At 52.0% G+C, this 18,396-nt stretch overlaps 1 protein-coding gene across 5 annotated transcripts in view; it reads left to right on the plus strand.

Moving 5' to 3' along the window:
* LOC307226186 (phospholipid-transporting ATPase ID-like) overlaps window positions 1-18,396 on the plus strand; it is a 74,730-nt gene that overhangs the window by 17,378 nt on the left and 38,956 nt on the right. For 4 of the 5 annotated variants that reach the window (XM_079994728.1, XM_079994729.1, XM_079994726.1 and 1 more), the window contains exons 3-8: window positions 6,024-6,082; window positions 13,218-13,331; window positions 14,482-14,580; window positions 15,186-15,247; window positions 16,874-16,946; window positions 17,958-18,028. In XM_079994728.1, coding sequence (XP_079850854.1) covers window positions 6,024-6,082; window positions 13,218-13,331; window positions 14,482-14,580; window positions 15,186-15,247; window positions 16,874-16,946; window positions 17,958-18,028 — 478 coding nt within the window. Of the gene's footprint in view, window positions 1-25; window positions 229-6,023; window positions 6,083-13,217; window positions 13,332-14,481; window positions 14,581-15,185; window positions 15,248-16,873; window positions 16,947-17,957; window positions 18,029-18,396 lie in introns of all 5 variants that reach the window. The other variant, XM_079994727.1, reaches the window with a different exon arrangement.

The raw sequence follows: 18,396 nt of genomic DNA on the forward strand, positions 1-18,396 counted from the left end.
CTCCCTCCCTCCCTCCTCTCTGCAGGGGACCTCTAGCTCCTTAGTAAGCGAGAGACACCTGCCAATCAATCCCGCCCACAGCACCATGGAGTTCTCTTGCCTGGACTGATTTCTTCAAAATGGGGTAGATTCTTCCCGCGGTGCCGCCAGATGCTGCATTCATGAGTGAGAACGGTGTCCGCCGTCAATATCACCGTTTAGATGCCCTCCTTTCCTGGGCCTCGACAGGTGCGAATAAATGACAGCATTTCTTCTTAGCGCTAAAGTAGACTTGAGTCAGGGCCCCATAGCGCCAGCTCACTAACCAGAGGGATCTGGGATTTACTGAGGGTGCTGAGAACTGTAGCTCCATGAGGAGGTCAACTGCAGTTCCCAGGATTTTGGGGAGGGGGCTAAGTGCTTTAAGTTTGCTCTGCATAGATGGTGTGGCTGTGACGGGTGTCTGCCTGTTTGCTTGACTGACGGTAGCACTTCTCCCAAGTCTCCTAAATGGCACAAAGATTGTGGAGCATGAGAGAGTTGCCCATTTTTCTTTATGCCTTTGCTTGTTTCCATTTCTTCCTACTCGGCATTTCTCCACTCAAGTCCATGCAGGGTGGCTTGCAATGAAACATCAGATTGTGAAAAATAATTATATATACCCCACCTTTTCCCCTAATAAGGACTCAAGGCGGTTTAGAGATAAAAATCATAAACACAAAACAGCAAAAGCCAACCATCCCTTGTGGATGACATGGACACTGACCAGTAGGGCCCTGAGACACACAACCCTCTTCCACATAGTGCTTGCAACCTCAATGACTTTGCTTGCTGGGAGAAAGACCCCCCACCCCCATTTCCCTAGGGGCTCCTGGGGAGCACCAAGACATTGCGACCCCCAGCAGCCGAGGTGCTTCAGTCCTCCCTGCGGATTCCTTGCACAAAAGCCTGCTGTCTGGGGAAGCCCCAGGCTCCGGTTCCCGTTATCTCTCTTGCTGTTTAATCATTGACCCTCTCGCTGAGGGCAGGCAGCCTGTCTTGGCCCCCCTGCTCTGGAGAAAGGCTCTCTGGATTCCTGCGGATGAATCCAGCCATTATCCCCCAGACCAGAAATGGCTCTGAGGTCTCTGGAGCCCCACCACCTCTCGGGAAGGAGGGCCCAAACTGAGGCTGAGCTGCCAGACCTTGTCCTTTCAGGTGAGTGAGCTGGGGAGGGCTGCCCCCAGATCCTTGACTTTGAACCCAGGTGTCAGCCATGACACTGGTGACAGAGCGAGGAAGAGGGCGTCCGAGTGTGCCAGGGTGCCTTATCTCTCGCAGCGGAATAAACAAAGCCTGCATTCCAGCAGGTTGGACTAGACATTTTACCTCGCGGTGAGCATTCTTGAGCACTCACTCCACAGTGTAAGAACAGGATAGAAATCTTAAACACATTGTTGTGACAGGACTAGTGTCACAACTCTCCCACCGGTACCGGTGCTATTTTAAGAAGCTCTGGAAAATTAAAGGTTTCATCTCCTCCTTTAGAGTCCTTTAGAGACGACGAGGCTCCTGTGGGAGCGTCTTTTAAAAACATGGCTTTTGAAAAGGGTCTGAAGATCTGTGGCCGAGAGAAGGGGGTTCGTGCCACCTGCACACAACTTGCTTGTAGAGCGGAGGCGCAATGGCACAAGTGCTTGCATGCGCCTGCGGTCGTATGCGTGTTTCACGCTGCCCCAATCTCTGAATGGTGGGAGATTCCAGGGGTTCCAGGCACTTGCCCAGAGTTCGTGTTTGCATTTGGGAATGAGGCGCAGTGAAGACACACTGGTGTCTTTATGATCGATGGTTTGTTGACACATACATGCTGCCTGAGCCTGCGAAAGAGAGGTTCACAGCACTGAGACCCCAAAAGAGTCTTGCTTCTCCCAGAGATGCAGCCTTGAATTCAAGCAGAAGTCAGCCTCTCTCTGGGCTTGCTGCCTTGATTTTAGGTAACATCACTCAAAATTCAACTCCAAACTCTGGCTTTTGTCCTCCCCCTTACCTGTGAGTTAACAGGTGGGCCCCACCCATTTGCCCTCCCCCACAGAGCCCCTTCCTTGGCTCTCCTTCCCTTATGAGAAGGCTAGCCTGGATATTCCAAGATTCAGAAACCTCAATTAGATTTTAACATCTGCTTTGTTGTTGAGTTGTTTAGTCATGTCCGCCTCTTCGTGTTCCTGCCAGTTTTTAATTGTGTGAGTAGATCGGAGTCTCTTGGAAGTTGGCTGTCCCTGGACTAGATGATCCGGGGGGGGGGGGCGTACAACTCTGCAATTCATTGATTCTATGACCTCTGGTTGGCCACTACAAGAACAGGATTCTAGACTAGATCCTTTGGCCTGATCCTGCAGGCTCTTCTTGTGTTCTACGTTGAAGGAGGCAGCTTGGAGTGAATCACAACCGCAACCCTGCACTAGAGTTGGTTGGGGAGAAGGTTTCTCTGTGCTAGGCAGGCCCAACTCAGCCCTGGGCAATTCCCTCCTTTCTTGCACCAGGTGAGCTGAGGTTGCAACCTGTCGCACCACCACTGTTGCTGCTGACTTCATGCCCCACTGAGTTTGTGTGTTTGGCAGCAGCAGCCCCCTCTGCTAGCCCAGATGTCCCACCCACTGTCCAGATGTTGCTCTGTGGCATCTTTCCCAAATCTCACTGCCTGGGGCAGGGAAGGAGAGAAAGGACTCCAGTTTCTGCCGCGAGAATCTTGTTTATTTTCCACATTGTGAAATTGGAGGTTGGATGAGTCATTCCCTCCAGTGTACTTTAAAAAAAAACAAAAACCCCCACTCTTTCCCCACCTCCCTGCCTTTCCTCCCAAATATGTGGGTTGATGTGCATCTCCTGACCCAGCCATGTGTTTCAGTGGGGAATTCAAATCTGGGTCTTCTTGACCTGACAGTCCTCCTCCTCCTGCCCCATTTCTTAAATGCAAGGGGCTGAGAGGCATCCTTTGCAGACCCATTAACTCTGAACCCCAAAATGTGGGGTCCTCTCCAAACCTGTGCCAAAGTTTTGCCAGGGTTTGGGGGGTTGCAGCATTTTGCAGCGCCACCCCTGCATTTTGCAGCGCCCCACAAACTAGCAATTGATATATCAAACACGGGGTTTGTACTACCCATTAACTACGAACCCCAAACTGCCTGCTCTCAGGCAGCCCATTGGCCATGGGAGATAAATGCCAGGGGGCTCAGCTGGGGCTGAGCAGACCAGGTCACACCATGGATTCACCCCAAGAAGGGTGAGCGGTGGTTTTTGGCTGCCACCCTGCAAGGCAGAGGAGGGAGATGGGCAAAGCTCAGTCAGAATCCCCTCCTGGCTTCCTGACAGCCATTCATATATGTTATTGTTGTTGAGTCGTTTAGTCGTGTCTGACTCTTCGTGACCCCCTGGACCAGAGCACGCCAGGCACTCCTGTCTTCCACTGCCTCCCGCAGTTTGGTCAAACTCATGCTGGTAGCTTCAAGAACACTGTCCAACCATCTCGTCCTCTGTCCTCCCCTACTCCTTGTGCCCTCCATCTTTCCCAACATCAGGGACTCTTCTCTTCTCATGTATTGGAGCCTCAGGTTCATGATCTGTCCTTCCAGTGAGCACTCAGGGCTGATTTCTTTCAGAATGGAGGTTTGATCTTCTTGCAGTCCATGGGACTCTCAAGAGTCTCCTCCAGCACCATAATTCAAAAGCATCAATTCTTTGGCGATCAGCCTTCTTTATGGTCCAGCTCTCACTTCCGTACATCACGACTGGGAAAATCATAGCTTTTACGGACCTTTGTTGACAAGGTGATGTCTCTGCTTTTGAAGATGCTGTCTAGGTCTGTCATTGCTTTTCTTCCATGAAGCAGGCATCTTTTAATTTTGTGGCTGCTGTCACCATTTGCAGTGATCTTCATATATGAGGTGTAGCCTTGCCTGTGGGCCTTGTTGGGAGAGGCAGGCTGGATGGCGGTGGCTGGTGCTTTGAGGCGTCAAGCTCTCCTGGGCCAGGAGACCCACTGCTGTGGGCGCAGGCTTGGCTCTGTGGGCAGAAGAATCCTGGGCAGTGATGAAGGTCTGGAAGCCAAGCCTTAGGAAGAACAGTTGAGGGAGTTTAGCCCGTAGAAGAGAAGTAGTGATAGGAGAGCCCTCTTCAGATATCTCCAGGGATGGAGCAAGCTTCTTTTCTGCTGCTCCAGAGTCTAGGACCTGAACCAAGGGATTCAAATGGCCAGAAGGGAGATTCTGACTCAACATTGGAAGGCGGTGGACTCTCCTTCATAGGAGGTTTTGTAGCAGAGATGTCCGCCTGTCAGGGTTTTCTTCAGCTGTGATTCCTGCACTGCAGGACTAGATGACCCTTGGTGTCTCTTCCAACTCTTCAGTTCTGTGCTGGGTGCCAGAAGTCTCCCTGCTCTGCTTTTCTGCCTTCACCCTCCCTGGGGTTCAAGAGCTGCCATGCAGAGGACCCTTCCAAGTTCTCAACACCTTGTAGGTGGGATTCCCTCACAGGTTGCCAAATTCAGGTTTCTGCCCTGATTTGGCGCTCTTTGGTTCCTGCTCCTTGAGGAGGATTCCAGACTGGGAGCGGTCAAGAGCAGCTGAAAAGGGGAGGAGGGTGGAGGATCAGAAGACCCCCAGTGGAAGCAGCATCCTGCTTCCAGGATCAGAGACAGGATGGGAACAGCAAGCGGCTTAGAACGTGGCTGTTGCAGCTAGTCCTGCATTTGAGCTTCCTCTCTGGTTGGCTACTGCAAAAAAGAGGTCTCTGAACAGGATAGGCCTCCTTTGGCCTGATCCACGCCCTGAGCTCCCTCCTCGGGAGGGAGTTGAAGGTGTCCTGGTGTGTCCTCCGTCCCTTGCTTTCCTTGCAATTCCTGTCCCATTTTATGACTCCTATCTCATCTTCGCTCTGCCTTTATCTCCTCCACCCTTAACCTTTGTCCCAGGCGACCCACTTGGCTTGCACAGACCTTTGGGTCCTGGCCTTATCAGTTCTGCACAGACCTTAGCCTGGTGTCAGTGGAGCTGGCTCCCGGCAGGTGGCTTGTAAAGCAGGAAGAGAAAGAGCATTCCTGGGTGTGCATCCCACCTCTAGCCAGTCCCCAGCGGCGGCAGGACCCACAGACACCTTGGGGAGGGAGAACATCAGAGGAGCTTGCTGGATCAGCGCAGAGACCCACCTGGTCCAGCCTCCAGTTCTGCCTGTGGGAAACAAGCAACTGGAATTCAGAAGCATTGCCCAGCTGGAGGCAGAGTGTAGCTTTTGCAGCTCATGGCCACACTTGTGTTTAAGAACATGGATAAACAGGTTTTTAAACAGAGGTTGGGCGGCCCTCTGTCAGGGATTCTCTAGGAGTCATTCCTGCATTGGACTAGATGACCGCAAGGGTCCCTTCCTGCTCCACAGTTCTATTATTTTCATGTATCTCTAATAAATAATAATAATAATAATAATAATAATAATAATAATAATAATATTTATACCCCGCCCATCTGGCTGGGTTTCCCCAGCCACTCTGGGCAGCTTCCAGCAAAATATTAAAATACAATAATTCATCAAATATTAAAAGCTTCCCTAAACAGGGCTGCCTCCTGATGTCTTTTAAAAGTGATAGTTGTTTATTTATTTGACATCTGATGGGAGGGCGTTCCACAGGGAGGGAGCCACTATTGAGAAGGCCCTCTGCCTGCTTCCCTGTAACTTCTCGCAGGGAAGGAACCGCCAAAAGACCCTCGGGAGATGGACCCCGGTGTCTAGGGTGGAGACGCTCCTTCAGGTATATTGGGCGGAGGCTGTTTAGGGCTTTTAAGGTCAGCACCAACCCTTTGAATTGTGCTCAGAAAGGTACTGGAAGCCAGTGTAGGTCTTTCAGGACCGGTGTTATGTGGTCTCAGCAGCCGCTCCCAGTCCCCAGTCTAGCTGCCGCATTCTGGATTAGTTGCAGTTTCCGGGTCATCTTCAAAGGTAACCCCACATAGAGTGCATCTCCAAGCAGTGTCCAAGTCCCACTTTGTGTGTCTTAACTTCTTCTCTCTCCTCCACAGAGCATGAGAGGCACCTTCGCGCCAACGACCGAGCCTTCAACCTCCAGTTTGAATATGCCGTAAGTAACTGGGCGCCAGCAGCTGCGTATTCTAGCTAAGCTTGAGCCAAATGGTCGCAGAGCAAGAACTGCTGCCTGTTTAGAGTTGCCACTTGGAGAGTGTGGGGAGCAGGGATCCTGAGCTCGGGGGGGGGGGTGCTCTGCTGGCGGGGGGGGGGGGGAGCAGCACCTTGGAGTTGCCAGGCTGAGTTTTGCACACCGTCAATTAGAGAATTGCACTAGGACCTGAGAGACCAGGGTTCAAATCTCCCCTCTTGGCCATGATGCTCCCTGAGTGACCCGTCCCAGGGGGCAGCTGATGGGTGCTTGAATGGCATCTGGGTGTGTTTGTTTTGCTGCAGCTCTTCCAGCTGGCCAAGGGGTCTTGTTGTTTAGTGGTGCCCGCCACTTCGTGACCCCCTGGACCGGAGCACGCCAGGCCCTCCTGTCTTCCACTGCCTCCCGCAGTTTGGTCAAACTCATGCTGGTCGCTTTGAGAACACTGTCCCACCATCTCGTCCTCTGTCGTCCCCTTCTCCTTGTGCCCTCCATCTTTCCCAACATCAGGGTCTTTTCCAGGGAGTCTTCTCTTCTCATCAGGTGGCCAAAGTCTTGGAGCCTCAGCTTCAGGATCTGTCTTGGAAACCTGCAAAAGCAGGAACTCAAGCAAAGCACCCACTAAAGAGATGTTTGCAGGGAGTGGGAAAGGGGAGCAGCCAGAGCATTGCTGAGCTCCGAACAGCACTGCCAGCGCCATGGCACCGGGCTTCTTTTCCCCATTGCAGCCCTCCAATGAAGTGCGGGGAGCATTTTCTGGGGGAAAGTGGTGGGGCAGAGGCAAAGTTGCTGAGACTTGTACTTCTTAGGTGCAGGACATGCTGAAGTGTGGGTGAGCCCTCCGTGGAAGCAAAGAGCCCCACAGATGGAGAGAGTCTCTGGGGTGTTTTGGGTGTGCACCACGGACAGCCTTTGCAACACTGGCAAGGGCTCACTCCAGGGCTTGTGCAGAGTGACTTCCAGCCGAGTTCCTGGTGTTGAAGACACTTGGCAAACCAGTCCCCTTCCACTTTGTGAGGCGTTTTCCTGCCACAGAGCCTCAGAGCCAGGGAAGCCTCAGCTTCCCGTGTGAACCTGTCACCGGATTGTGCCTGTTTGTTCCTGCATTAGCTGAGCAGAAGGCTCTGCAGGAGCGAGGAGGAAGGAGGCAAGAGGGAGGAAGCCAAGGAGCCTGACAGCCTGTGCCGAGGACACACACAAACACACGCCACCTTTTCCGAATCTCACATTGTCAGTCGCCCTGAGATCCGCCAAGCCTCCTCTCTCTCCCTTCCCAAAATAGTGCTGTGGATTCCCACTCCTTGCTGCGAACCGACACCTGAAGCTGCTCTGTTGAGTGAGAACAGGAGCCCCCAGGCTGGTGAGCAGCCCAGGGGGGCAAAGGCCTGGCAGGAAGAAGCTGTGATCACATGGCAGGCCTGGAAGGAGGAGGAGGAGGAGGGAACAGAACGCAAGACCCTCAGAAGAGCCCTGCTGAATCAGGCCGCAGAAGAGCCATCTCGCCCTAGCGTCCCATTTTCACTGCTGCCAACCAAATTGCCTGTGAGAAGCCCACAAGCAGGGCATGGGCACAAGAACTCTCTTCCCACCAGCAGCTGGCATTCGGGGGAATAATGCCTCTGACACTGAGCGCCTTTCTCTCCGTGAATTTGCATCCCAGATGCCATTTGGAGGCGCATCCACGTTCTCAGTGAAATGGGCTCAGTCCAGCTTCCTGCCTGCACTTTGGTCCACCTTTGAATGCATGTGCAGTTGTTTAGATTTATGTCCCACCGTTCTGCCCAGTGGCGCCCAAGGCCACCATCCACAAGGGCTGGTGAAGAAGGCTAACTTTGCTCACATATCTCCTTAGCTGGGTGGAGGAGGAGGAGGGAAACCTGGTCCCTCTCCGCCCTTCTCTCTCTCTCTCTCTCTCTCTCTCTCTCTCTCTCTCCCCCCGCGCTTGCCGTTTTGCCTTGTACCAATTGTAGGTGGCACCCTGCTAGGCCCAACCCTGGAATATGATGGGTCAGAACTCTGACCAGGAACAAGGCAGCTTTTAATATTCCAAAAGAAAAGGGGGAAACCAAATACAGAACAATTAGAGCAGTGAGCGTGGCAGAGAAGGAAGTTGGAGGGAGAAAAGAAGGGGTCGCTTTGGGGCATGTACAAATGCGAGCTATTTTGGAAGCAAAAGCTGCTTTCTGGAAGGGCTTCCTATCTGCTGAGGACGGGCGTATCTCTGAACAAGTGGCATCTGCAGCCTTTGAAAGCAGAGCTTGGCCGTCCCTCGGTCAGGGATTCTTGAGCTGCAGTTCCTGCATTGCCAGGGGTTGGACTAGATGACATTTGGGGGATCCCTTCCAACTCCACAATTCTAGGATTCTGTGCTTGTCCTCCCACTAGAGCCAGTTGGTCAAGGTGGTGGACCCCGGGGCAGAGAGAGAGCCCAGGACCCGCATCTCCTGCTCCCTCCTCTGCTGAGCAGCCCTTTCTCCTTTTCGGCAGACAACTTCCCAGAAGCTCCTCTGAGCTCAAGGGGGGCTGGGAGCGGAACAATTGGTGGGGGCTGCCTGTCTGGAGGCGGCCAGGCTGAGGAGGAGAGCAAATGACTTTGAGGAGGAAAGGGGCTGGCCGGCAGCCTGGCCTTGGCTGTCAACCAGCCCAGCTGCCCAGGGTGGAGGAAAGAGAACTGGGCGCCTCTTCCGAGGGCAGAGAAGGCGCTTAAAGGCACAGGAGCCGCAGCTCAGACTGGCTGGCCCTGCCTTGGCTGTCTGCTCTGGTGCTGAGGATCCTGGCTTGGCCACTGAGCACTTCCCATGCGATGCCCCTGGAGAAGGACCAGGCCATAGAATCCTAGAATGGTAGAGGGACCCCGAGGGCCATCCACTCCAAGCCTCTGCAACGCAGGAACATGCAGCTGCCCCACAGGGGGCCTTGGTGTTATCAGAAGCACCAGCCTCTGCCCAACTGTGCTATCATGCAAGCATCAAGGCTGGCAAGCAGGCAGCTGGGCCAAGGCAGAAGAGCTCAGGATACCAGGAGACTCCTGCAGGGACTCAGGGAAGGAGCAAATCCCCAGCATCAGCATCTTTCCTGCAGTGGCCAAGAGGGAGCCCCAATGAAGAGCCGGGCAGCAGGGCGGCAGGGCCATAGCCCTCCTGTGCTGACTCTCCCCAGCCACAGGTTTCTAGAGTTAGACTGCCTCTGAACATGGAAGCTCCACTAAAGCTGTCATGACCAGAACCCACAGCCTGATCTACCCTAAGCAGTTCCCAGGCATAGATCTCGTCCCGTGGGACCTTGGCTGCTCTTAAGAGTCCTGCCTTATGCAGCCGTGGACTTTAGCAGCAGGGGAAGAATCCAGTCACCCATCCCTGAGGGATTCAAATGACAAGAAAGGAGAGTCTAAAGAGAGTTTGGGTGAGGGCCTAGTGGAGAGCCTGTTGCTGCAATTCCTGCACTGCAGGGGGTTGGACTTGATGACCCCCGGGTGTCCCTTCCAAATGCAGTTCTGTGATTCTGTGACATGAAGGGCCTCCTGCCAAGGCTCACTGCTGCAGCCCCCTTGGCACCCCCAGGATGTGCAGCAAGAGAAATGGAGGAAGCTGAGAAGAGGAAGCTATTGCAAGCCCAGACCAGGTGCAGCTGCTTGTCTTGAGCCCCCAGCCAGTTGTGAGCTGGCACATCACAGCTAGCATGGCAGGGAAGCAGGGCTGCAGCCTCTGCCTGCCAGTTCACCCAGAGGTGAATGAGATGCCTTTCCGTGTCACTCTCTCTGCCTCCCAGTCCAGGTCAGCCAGGGCAGAGTCTTCCGGAGAGATGGTTGGAGGAGCTGGGAATGCTTGGCCTGGAGGAGAGAAGACTGATACCCAATATCTTTCGATATCTCAAGGGCTGTCACATGGGAGAGGGAGCAAGCTTGTTTTCTGCTGCTCTGGAGGGTAGGACTCGAACCCGTGGCTTCAAGTTACAAGAAAGGAGTGTCTGAATAAACATCAGGAAAAACTTTCTGATGGCAAGAGCTGTTTGACTTCAGGGTGGAAGATGGCGGACTCTCCTTCTTTGGAGGTTTATAAGCAGAGGTTGGAAGGCCATCTGTCAGGGATGCTTCAGCCGAGTCTCCTGCATTGCAGGGGTTGGACTAGATGACCCCAGGGGTCCCTTCCAACTCTCTGCAAATCTGTGGTGCTGTGATTCTCTAGCAGAGTGCTTGCGCAGGGCAGAGGGGGGTCTCCTTGGGAAGGGAATGTTTCTGCTGCAACTTCACGCAGTGGAAGCAATCATATGGGGGAGGATTACGGCAAGCTCAGCACGGTAGGTGCTTAATGATGAGCATGTGCCGAGTGCTAATCACCCGCTCATCTCCTCTCTGCCTCAGTCAGACAGACGCCTGTTAAACACAGCAGGAGGACCCAAAACGCTTCCGAAGAAGGTGGAGGCAGTGCTGTGCGTTGCAGTCCTTGCCGAGTGGTTGCGTAGCTCCACCGTCTCCTAATGACTGAACCCCCAAAGGCGGCAAGAGCAGGGGGTGCTGAGCCAGCGCAGCTGCTCTCTGGGGCATCTCCCCAAATTTAGGGGGCTCTCTTGCAGTCTGAGCAGCCCAGAACTTGATGGTACCAACAGTTCAGCATCACCCTGCATGTGGAAGAGTTTGCACGAGCATTTCTGTGTCAAAAGGCACTCTAGAAATACATCTCCACATTTTTGCAAGCGTTAATCCTGCATCCTGTTTATGCATCTGGGAGAACTGGGTGTGTGAGCTGAGCCTCCTTCCAGAGCTGCTGGGTTTGGCTCAGTTCAGCCAAGAAGCTTGGGATTGGGGCCCTCTTTTGCCTTGCAGTCCTGGGCCTGTGCCACAGGATTTAAGTTTAAAAAGAAGGACACTGACAAGTTGGAAGGGGTGCGGAGGACGGCGACCAAGATGAGCAAGGAAACCCAACCCTATGAGGAGTGGTTGAGGGAGCTGGGGATATCTAGCCTGGAAAAGAGAAGGCTGAGAGGTGCTATGAGAGACATCTTCAAACATCTCAGGGGCTGTCATATTGGAGATGGAGCACGCTTGCCGTCCCCTGCTCCAGAGGGGAGGACCCAAACCAATTCAAAGCTCAAGAAAGGAGATTCTGACTTAACATTAGCAAAAACTTCCTGATGGGAAGAGCCATTTGACCTCCCTCGGAAGGTGGTGGACTCTCCTGCACTGAAAGTTTCTGAGCAGAGGTTGGATGGCGGTTTGTCAGAGATCCTTTAGCTGCGATTCCTGCACTGCAGGAGGTGGGACTAGATGGCCTTTGGGGGTCCCTTCTATATGACGGTGCAGCTCATGTCTCTGACTAGCCATGTCAGGCCCTCTCTCTGCTGCATCCTGGCTGTCCCTGGCTGGTGCTGTGTCCCACTGGCCCATCTTGAGGCTCTGTGAGTGTTCAGTGCACCTTCCCGGATCAGGAGATTAAGAGGCACGGAGAGCAGAGATGGGACATTTGGCTCTCAGCAGGGCCCTAAATGGAACTGCTAAAGTGCCTCTGGAGGCAGGTTGAGCTTCTGAAAAAGCAGCTCCCTGTAAAGTGATGAGGGGTTCTTTTTTTTCTTTTCTTTTTTTGCATTTTCATGCGGCCAAGAAGGAAACGTGTTTGTTGGCGCTTGACTTGGGGTGGATCTGAAAGCGAGGCCCCCCATTATCTCTGCCTCCATCCAGGGAGCCCCTGATTCCTCACACCCTCTTCTGAGCCACCAGGTGTCAGGGGCCGTGCTGAGGAGGAATGGTGGGAGCCTCCCCTCCCCCCCCCTTCTCCCGATCAGGATCCTGAATCTTCCCAGGAGCAGGAGAGTATAGATTTGGAACAGTGGTTTGCAGAGGGACATAGCACAGAAGGCAGAAGCTGGGAAATACTGGGTGGTGAACAACTAGGAGACAAAACACTGGGAGGGAGGGAGAGTTAACAGACTCCCTTTTGCTGGAAAGTGTCCATCCGCTCAGCCCAAGGTCAAGGAGAGCAGATAAGGTGGCAGCACAGAAAGCACACTGGTTGCGAGATCAGGTTGCAAGACACGGAAGTGATGTGGGTGATTAGGGGGGAAGTGGGTGGGACCCTTAATAGGGGAAAGTGGTGGGGAGCACCTTCATTCCTAGAAATTGATTCTTTGTTCTCTCGCTATGATCATTAAAATTTCTAACTGGTAAGAGACTCCTTTCGCTTTGTTCTACTTGTTGTTGTTGTTTAGTCATGTCTGACTCTTCATGATCTCAGGGACCAGAGCACACCAGGCCCTCCTGTCTTCTGCTTATCTACTGCCAAAGGGGGGGGGGGAGCTGAGTCCCTGAAGCAGCTCTTTGTATGTCATATTAGCTGAGGAATACTCTGTTTCTCATTAGGCAGCAAGGAAACTCTTGGGGTGGGGGCAAAGGCCAGGGACAGTGAGGGGCTTCTGCTGACTCACTTTCTCCATTGCTTGTGGGATGAAATGGAGACCCTGCCTCCCATTCCCCCCACCCTTTGTAGTGTCTAACAGAATTCTCTTCGGCTCCTCCTGCTCCCCCCCCCATGTTTTCCCCTTCCCCCACCCCCACTGCCAGTGGCTCCCAAAGTGCGTGGTACCACCCCAAGGGTTGGAGGATTACCTAGGGGGTGGTAAGAGTTGAGGGGGTAGCAGGGAGGGTGATGGAGGTGTAAATGACAACAAGACTTTGCAAAGCTGGTAGCACTGGATCAAGTTTGAGACTTTTGTTGCCATAATTAAACCAAATGGTTTTAATGGGATTTTGAATGAATGTGCAACTGATCACTACTCTTTTGAATTTTATTGTGTTATTACCTTTCTGAGTGGTTCGTGGAAGCTGCTGCTCTGAATAATGCTTTTGATAGGTTATGGTGGGACACAGGGGGTGAGTTTATGGGAGTTTGGGAAGCATGGGGTCAGGACCTCTTTGCAGCCCCCTTGTAGATCCGGCTCTGGTCAAGGAGATTGAGGTGGGTGGCTCAGCTTGGGACCAGGTGGCTGCCTTCGGAGGGGGGGGGCGGTTTGCTGGCGTGCTGCCCTCCTTGTCTGCTGCCAAGGGGAGGGAAGTGGACCGGGTGCCCCTTTCTCTCCTGGCCTCAATCACCGCCTTTTCTTCCTGCAGAGAAACTCCATCCAAACCTCCAAGTACAACGTCTTCACCTTCCTGCCTCTCAACCTGTTTGAGCAGTTCCAGCGGGTGGCCAATGCCTACTTCCTCTTCCTCCTCATCCTGCAGGTAGGAGTTCCCCAGCTCCTCCTCCTCCTGTCTCTTCCCTCGCTTTTGCTCCCCTCCCGCATCCGGAGGCAGCCTTCCCCAACCTGGCGCCCTCTTCCATCAGCCCTGCCAGCTGCATTTGGATGGGGCTTGTTCCAAATCCTGGTTGGCGGTGTGTTGAGCCCCTGGCAGGGAAGCAGGGCAAAGCCGGCTGGTGACCCTTTTAATGAACACTTTATAGAGCCCTTCGACAGCGGAAGGGACTCCTTCCAAAGGGGGCAGATTCTCCCTCCTTGGAGATTTTGTGGGCAGAGGCTGGATGGCCGTCTGTCAAGGGAACTTGATCTGTGATTCCTGCATGGCTGGGGTTTGGACTTGATGGCCCTTGGAGCTCCTTTCCAGCTCTGCAATTCTAGGAGGAATTTGTCATGGAATTCTATTCAATATTGATCCGGAGCAGATTCCAATGTATAGTCAGTGGTGGAGTTGGCTGCATGGGCTCCCAGAGCGGCGGCCCTGCTGTGCACCCGGGGGGGGGGGGCGAGCTGTGCAGGGGACGGGCAGGATGATCACGGATGACACCCGGGGCTGACTGCCCCCACCGCCCCCCTTCCTATGCCCCTGTGTATAGTAAGCAGAGTAAAAACTTAAACATGTTGCAGGAGTCCCCAAAAGTAGACCAGAGGCCATTGTATTTCATCCAGCAGAGCTTTACTGCTACTGAAGGCAAATGAGCATCATGGTCACAAATCCCATACATTCAGGATTGGCCCTGTCCATAAGAAGTCCAGTTGCAGAAGACTCAACTTAAACTTACAGTAATTTATAATAAGTCTAAACCATAACACTAAGCATACTATATACAGAACATCACATCAGAAGGAAGAGAGACGGAAAGAGAAAGTGAAGCCCAGGCTCCTTCTGGCCTCTTATTATAGTCAACATGACCTTGACTGAAAGAGATAAGAGAAGAATTTAAACCAGCTGTACTCAGCTTCCCAGAAGGAATAACCCAAACATCATGAACCTTCTGCCTGTTTCTTTTACGCAGAGAAGCTTCCAGAACCCTCTTGAATTTGATAGAATAGGAAAGATCTCTACACATCAGATCAATACTTTCTGCACTCAGCAATGCAAACTGACAGACTCTGCCTGTTCTTCCCCCCTGCAGCTCATCCCTGAGATTTCTTCCCTCTCCTGGTTCACCACGGTGGTCCCCCTCATCTTGGTGCTGGCCGTGTCGGCAGCAAAGGATGCCATTGACGACGTGGTAAGAATTTTGAGCCTGCAAACGCCTCCCATAAAGAGCTTGTCCTGCGGCCAAACCCCTTTAGCGCAAGCACCCAGTGGGCCTCCAAGCGTCGCCTTCCTGGCCTGGAAGTGTCTGGCCGTTCTGCAGTCAGCGTGATGTGGGACAGTCACAAAAACAAATTAACCTAAAAAGCCTCAAAAACAAAGACACAAAATAAATAGCAAAAATAAAGGCGCCAAACTTACTCCATTCCGGAAGTCTGTTTGACTTCCAAAATGTTTGAAAACCAAGGCCCAGCTTCTGATTGGTGCAGGTGCCCCAGAAACAATAGCCAACAGCCACATAGGATGTCCAGCTTCTGAAAAACGTTTGAAAACTGGAACACTTCTGTGTTTTTGGTGTTTGAGAACCAAAGCGTCTGAGTACCAAGGTACCACTGTAATTCTGTTATTTGCACCCTGCCCAATTGACTGGGTTGCCCCATCCACTACATCATATACAAAAACATAATAAAACATAAGGGGGCAACACTAATGTCTAGGATATGCTGCCGGAGGGAGAGAGGCTAACTTCCGACTCCCTGTCTGAGTTCAGGTTCCATCTTTGCCTTCCATGTTTTCCAGAATCGACATGCAAACGACAAGCAAGTCAACAACCGTCCTGTCAAGGTGCTGATGAACGGCAGGTGAGCAGGGCTCTCTCCCTTTGTGACAGCCTCGTCAGGCTGCCAGCATCTTTGCAGGGCAACGTAGAGCTTATCCACAGTTCCCTCCCCCCGTCCCCAGGGGAAACTGCTCTTTAGTGCTCCATCGGAACAAATGGCAATTCAGGTTTTCTCCGTTTGCTCTGATTTAGCCCTAACTAACAGGTTTTCTGTTATGTATTGAGTTTGGATCCCAGAACAATACGCAGGTAGGATTGTAGAATGCAATAACTTGATTGGCCTATAGGAGCTGTCCAATCCAGGAGGGGAGTTTGAATCAGCCTATCCTGTGTGACTGATGGTGTCAAAAAAGTATATATAGCCTACAGGATGATTGACTGTTTTCACTGTGAGTTGAAATAAACACAAGGAAACCGATGGCTCTACATGGAGTTTATTTCATTTTCCTCGGAAAAGGAGCAGGGCAAGGGGGAAACCGCTCAAGCACAATCTTTCTAGGAGAAGTGGAAGTGTGCGTTAGGCAAGGGACTTGGGTTCAAGAGCAACGTAAAGTGTGTTTGGAAGGTGGCCATGCCCTTACCCCTTCTCCCCCCACTCCCAAATCCCTGAGTCTCTGAGCTGAGACCTCAGACCCAAGGAGCCCCTTGAGAAAGGCAGCCACTCTTGGACTTTCTTTGCCAACTGCGTTTGCGCAGCGACTGGGGCGATGGAATAAAAACTTGCCCGCAGTATCTTTGCTTACTTTTATTTTAAATAATAACCAAACAGCCAGTACCATACAAAGCATTTGGTCAACTTAAATATAGTTTTCAAAATAATCAATTACCCTATCACATCACTGCATTCGGTGCAGCAGGTAAACCCCGCCCCCCACTAATTAGTTAAATTGTTAAGATGCCACAGATGTGCTGCCATGCAGGTTATAATTACAAACACACACCACTGAGTAGCACCACTGACCACATCAATATTAAGGAAACTCAGCAGCCGCTCCTTTGCAGAGCCCAGAATCCCTTCTGGATGGAGCCAGGCTTTCCTTGCCTTGGAGATCCTGGGGGCTCTGCTGTGGGGGTCTAGGCAGCCCCTGTGATGGTGGGGGGCGGCTGCTTCGCTCTTTTTCCCCAGGCAGAGGAAGCAAAGGCAGAGGGGGATGGGGTGCAGAGCATGCAGCCCCCCTTCAGCCACCAGGGAAGGGGGCAAAGCGGCTGGTGTCTCTGTCAGCCCCATTGCAAAGCCAGGCCCGCCCCCTGGCTGAAGGGCTCCCTGTGGGGTCTCTTTTCTCATTACTCTTGTCTTCACCTTTTGCCTATCTTTCCAATGGATTTATTCGTAATTGGCTTAGGAAACACATTTCCTCTGATATCCATCCTTCCCTTGAAATTAAAATTGAGGCACTGCGGAGAATTAAGAGCAGCAGAGTCCATCAAATGCTAAATAGCCTTTTCAGAATTTGCTAATATAAGAGGCAGGATAAAACAGACAACATTTTTTCCAATGTTTTAGTGCTTTTACTGATAATTTTATTGTTTTATTCTCTTTGTAAACCACTTTGGGGGTTGTTGTTTTTTTACAATCAAGTGGTATGGAAATTTTATGAAATAATCATAATAAAACAACAACTGCTGATTAAGTGTGGTTTTCTTCCAGCCTTAAGGATGATCTGTGGCTGAATGTCGAAGTCGGGGACATAATCAAGTTGGAGAACAACAACTTTGTGACGGTGAGTGCTGCTGCCTGGCCCAGCTCCCCCCCCCCCCACTCCTGGGGCTACAAAGGCGCCTTTGAACTCCTTTGGAGACACAGTTCCAGAGCTGCTTCTGGCTCAAGGACTCTTGTCCCCCCAATTGGGCACCCCAGACCCCTGCCCTGTGAAACAGGGAAGCAGCAGCTCTCCATGATTGCCTCAGGCACAGAGGGAAAGAGAGAGGTGGAATCTACAGACATTTTTAAAAGTTCTAAAAATTCTTTTCTTAAAAACATTTTAAAGAATACATTGAATTTTCCATAAGCCTCACCATCACCTTCTAGTGTCACATTGTTTATTGCACTTAAAACACACTTAAATTGTTTTATTTGCAGCTGTATAGCTGAGTCCAGGGACACGGGTGGCGCTGTGGGTTAAACCACAGAGCCTAGGCCTTGCCGATCAGAAGGTTGGCAGTTCGAATCCCCGCGATGGGGTGAGCTCCCGTTCCTCAGTCGCTGCTCCTGCCAACCTAGCAGTTCAAAAGCACGTCAAAGTGCAAGTAGATAAATAGGTCCCACTCCGGCGGGAAGGTAAACGGCGTTTCCGTGCGCTGTTCTGGTTCGCCAGAAGTGGCTTAGTCATGCTGGCAACATGACCTGGAAGCTGTACGCCGGCTCCCTCGGCCAATAAAGCGAGATGAGCGCCGCAACCCCAGAGTCGTCCACGACTGGACCTAACAGTCAGGGGTCCCTTTACCTTTACCTAGCTAGTAGTCATCAATAGATTTTGTATCCTCCATTAATTTCTCCAACCCCCTTTTTAAAGCCATCTAACTTGGGGACCATCACGGCCTCCTGTGGCAGGGAGTTCCACAGTTCATAGGAGGCTCTATTTGCCCCATGAAATGAGTTGCAAAATCCGAGAGCTTTTTCTTGAGGGAAGGAAGGATGAATGGATGGAGGTTGGTGGTGCCTCTCGCCATGCGCTCTGCCCCAAGAGCCGGGTCTCCTGTCACTCTTGCCTCTCGCTGTTCTTCCCCTCCAGGCAGACGTGCTGTTGCTGTCCAGCAGTGAGCCCCACAGCCTGACCTACATTGAGACGGCCGAACTGGATGGGTGAGTATTGTCGCTCCCTGGAGCAGCTGCTGATGCAATGGCAGCCCTGAAGTTGCAAACACAAAGAAGGGGGCCTTTGCAGGACCGGAGCTGAGGGTCTGCAGGGCTGTTTGAATTTTATTATTACGGTCACAGACCACTTCTGACTCACTTACAATATCAGGAAAATCATAAAACACGACAGGAATACATTGAATTGCAATTGGGTATAATAGAGACAATTCAGATATAGCGGTAGTTAAAAATATATATTAAATCTTGATCACTTTAATATAACCTAAAATTGTTATTTAAAACCGTCATCATTTTGGTAGTACAGCTTGTTCCTTAAGTTTTATGGCAGTCGCACAGAATTTGGCCACCCTTAG

The sequence above is a fragment of the Podarcis cretensis genome (assembly GCF_951804945.1).
Source record: "Podarcis cretensis genome assembly, chromosome: 11".
NCBI lineage: Eukaryota > Metazoa > Chordata > Lepidosauria > Squamata > Lacertidae > Podarcis > Podarcis cretensis.